At 37.5% G+C, this 2508-nt stretch overlaps 1 protein-coding gene across 1 annotated transcript; it reads left to right on the top strand.

Moving 5' to 3' along the window:
- Positions 1–544: 544 nt before the first annotated feature.
- On the top strand, positions 545–1813 carry LOC142612009 (uncharacterized). Its single transcript, XM_075784145.1, has one exon. It carries the CDS (start codon positions 545–547, stop codon positions 1811–1813), a length of 1269 nt encoding a protein of 422 aa, XP_075640260.1.
- The last annotated feature ends 695 nt before the right edge of the window (positions 1814–2508 follow it).

The following is a 2508-nucleotide window of genomic DNA, read 5'->3' as shown; positions in this document are numbered from 1 at the left end:
CATCTGAGCTCCTTTGGTTTCGATGGCTTCTTAAGGACTTAGGTGTGTCTACATCCTCTGCTACTCCTCTTTATTGTGGTAATTAGAGTGCCATTCACATTGCTCACAATGATATCTTCCATGAACGGACTAAACATATCGAGATTGATTGTCATTTTATCCGTTATCATCTTGTTCATGGTGCTCTCAAGCTCTTCTCCGTCTCCTCCAAAGATCAACTTGCAGACATCTTCACCAAGTCCCATCCTAAGGGACGCCTTCGTGATTTAGTTGATAACCTCAAGCTGGTCTTACATCCACCTTGAGGTTGAGGGGGGCTGTTAACGTCTATTCAGTATTGTGAGCTTGGCCCAACTAGATTACTTACTTGTATAGCACACATTGTACTACACTATTACTTGTACTGCACTCATATTTACTTGTACAACATTTATATGCCTCTTATATAAAGGCATTCATGTATATTGTTTCAGTAAGAAATACAATACTATTAAATTCAGTATTTCTAATAGCTCTCATCATGCTCATTTTCTCTGATGGGACTATGGCTGCTATCAATAGCAATAAGAAGTCCGCGGGAATATTAGTTTTGATTGCCGAAACATATCTTAAATTCAAGAAGATGAGGTGGTTTAAAGACCCCAAACACAAGGGGGAGGAAGTATTGGGTACGTGTATACTAATTCGAAGGTGGTCTGAATCTGTGTCAAGTTTTAATTTAATAAAATATTGCCTCAGGCTACGTCCATATCCACTCAAAGACAAATCTAGCCTTATTAAGAAAGGCATTCATTATTTGAGCTCTATCTTTGAGTGTTGTTTGCCTTACATCGATAAGGTCATTGATTATTTGGGTGCTAGGGAGTTAGTAACCGAGTGGAGGTATGTGTCTAGCCAACGACTCCCTAGAAAGCTATGGAAATTTTTCTTTGATGAGCTGAATAGGAAATCAGAAGATGCCGAGGATACCGAAACTACCAAGAGGATATGCTCAGCTCGAGGTGCTTATGTAATCGAAGAGGGACAATGGGAGGGCGAGGTGGCCGAAGTGTATCAAAAGATAACAGAGGAATATATTGAAAACGTTACTTTTGAAGAGAGCCTTCTGCTGTGGCACGTTGCTACTGAACTCTGCTTTCAAAATGAAAATACCAAAGTCGCCAATGAAGGAGCCAAATCCTGTTGGTTGGGGCGTGTTGCTACTCATTGCTTTCGGAATACCTGTTGGTTGTGGCACGTTGCTACTCAACTTTGCAAAGAGGGCGCCCCTGAAAGCGGAGATGGCAGTTCTGTTAGTTTCAAAGAAACAGATTACATTCATTTCAGCAAGCTCCTATCAGATTACATGATATATCTTTTAGTGATGCGGCCTACTATGATGTCCGCTGTGGCTGGTATAGGACAAATAAGATTTCGGGATACCTGTGCCGAGGCTGAAAAATTCTTTAGTAGAAGGGCTTTAGAACAAGGTCAGGTAAACGAAGCCTGTAAGAAAATCCTTGAAGTGGATACAAAAGTTAAGCCTTTTCATGTAAAGGGAGATAGAAGCAAATCTATATTGTTTGATGCATGTATGCTGGCCAAAGAGCTGAACAAACTGGATAACAAAAACAATGACAATGATGACAAATGGAAGATGATAAGCAAAGTTTGGGTGGAAATGTTGTCCTATGCCGCTACCCATGCACAACAAGTAAGTAAAGGTGGACAACTTATTTCTTTTGTTTGGTTACTCATGGCTCATTTTGGCCTAGGGGAGCAATTCCAAATCAATGAGGGCCATGCTAGGGCGAAACTGATTGTGGGTAAGTAGTTGAATCAGTGTTCAATATAATGGTCTTGTTATCTGTGAGAAATAATAAAATGGGTTCTATACCACCATGTAAACCGATTCTTTGTGCTTATTTTTTTTTCCTTATTTTTTTCTTTTCCTTTCAACCAAAGACTAGGTTGCGTTTGAGATAAGCTTATATTGGACATCTTTTTTATTATTTAATTTATTTTTGCTACTATTCATAAGTCTCATTACACTTTTCGGTAATATTTATAGGTTTAACGGTACTATTTCAGCAAACTTTTAGCATTATTTACAGTATTTTCAATAAAAAGTTTTTAAGTTCAACTAAATAAGCTGTCTCAAACAGACCTTACATATGTCAAGTCTTTTAACCGTGCTCAATAAGTTGCACTTGCAATTTATTTACTTGTTTTATTATTTTCCCCAATACTTCTAGTTAATAATTTAACTCTCTGAGTGGATGAATTATATTAAATAATTTAGAATTTTAGGGCTATAATGAGAACTTTTTAAAATAAAAAAAATTTAATTTCAAATCACTCCAAACTAATGGGAGGTATAGTTTTAATTTATCGAATTTTTAGATATATGTTAATTTACCTAATTAATGGTCCCCGTAATTTTTTTATGCTCATTTGATTGACCAATATGGAGGGGGGAGGGGGGGGGGGGGGGGAGCTGAGGGCAGGAGTTACTATATAGATTTTTAT

This window comes from Castanea sativa, chromosome 10 (assembly GCF_040712315.1).
Source record: "Castanea sativa cultivar Marrone di Chiusa Pesio chromosome 10, ASM4071231v1".
NCBI classification, from domain to species: Eukaryota; Viridiplantae; Streptophyta; class Magnoliopsida; order Fagales; family Fagaceae; genus Castanea; species Castanea sativa.
Note: the sequence above shows the minus strand (reverse complement) of the source record. Positions and strands in the feature narration are given on the sequence as shown.

What these genes read in the sequence shown, in the direction of transcription:
- LOC142612009 (XM_075784145.1), top strand. Translation starts at nt 545, where the DNA reads ATGGCTGCTATCAATAGCAATAAGAAGTCCGCGGGAATATTAGTTTTG.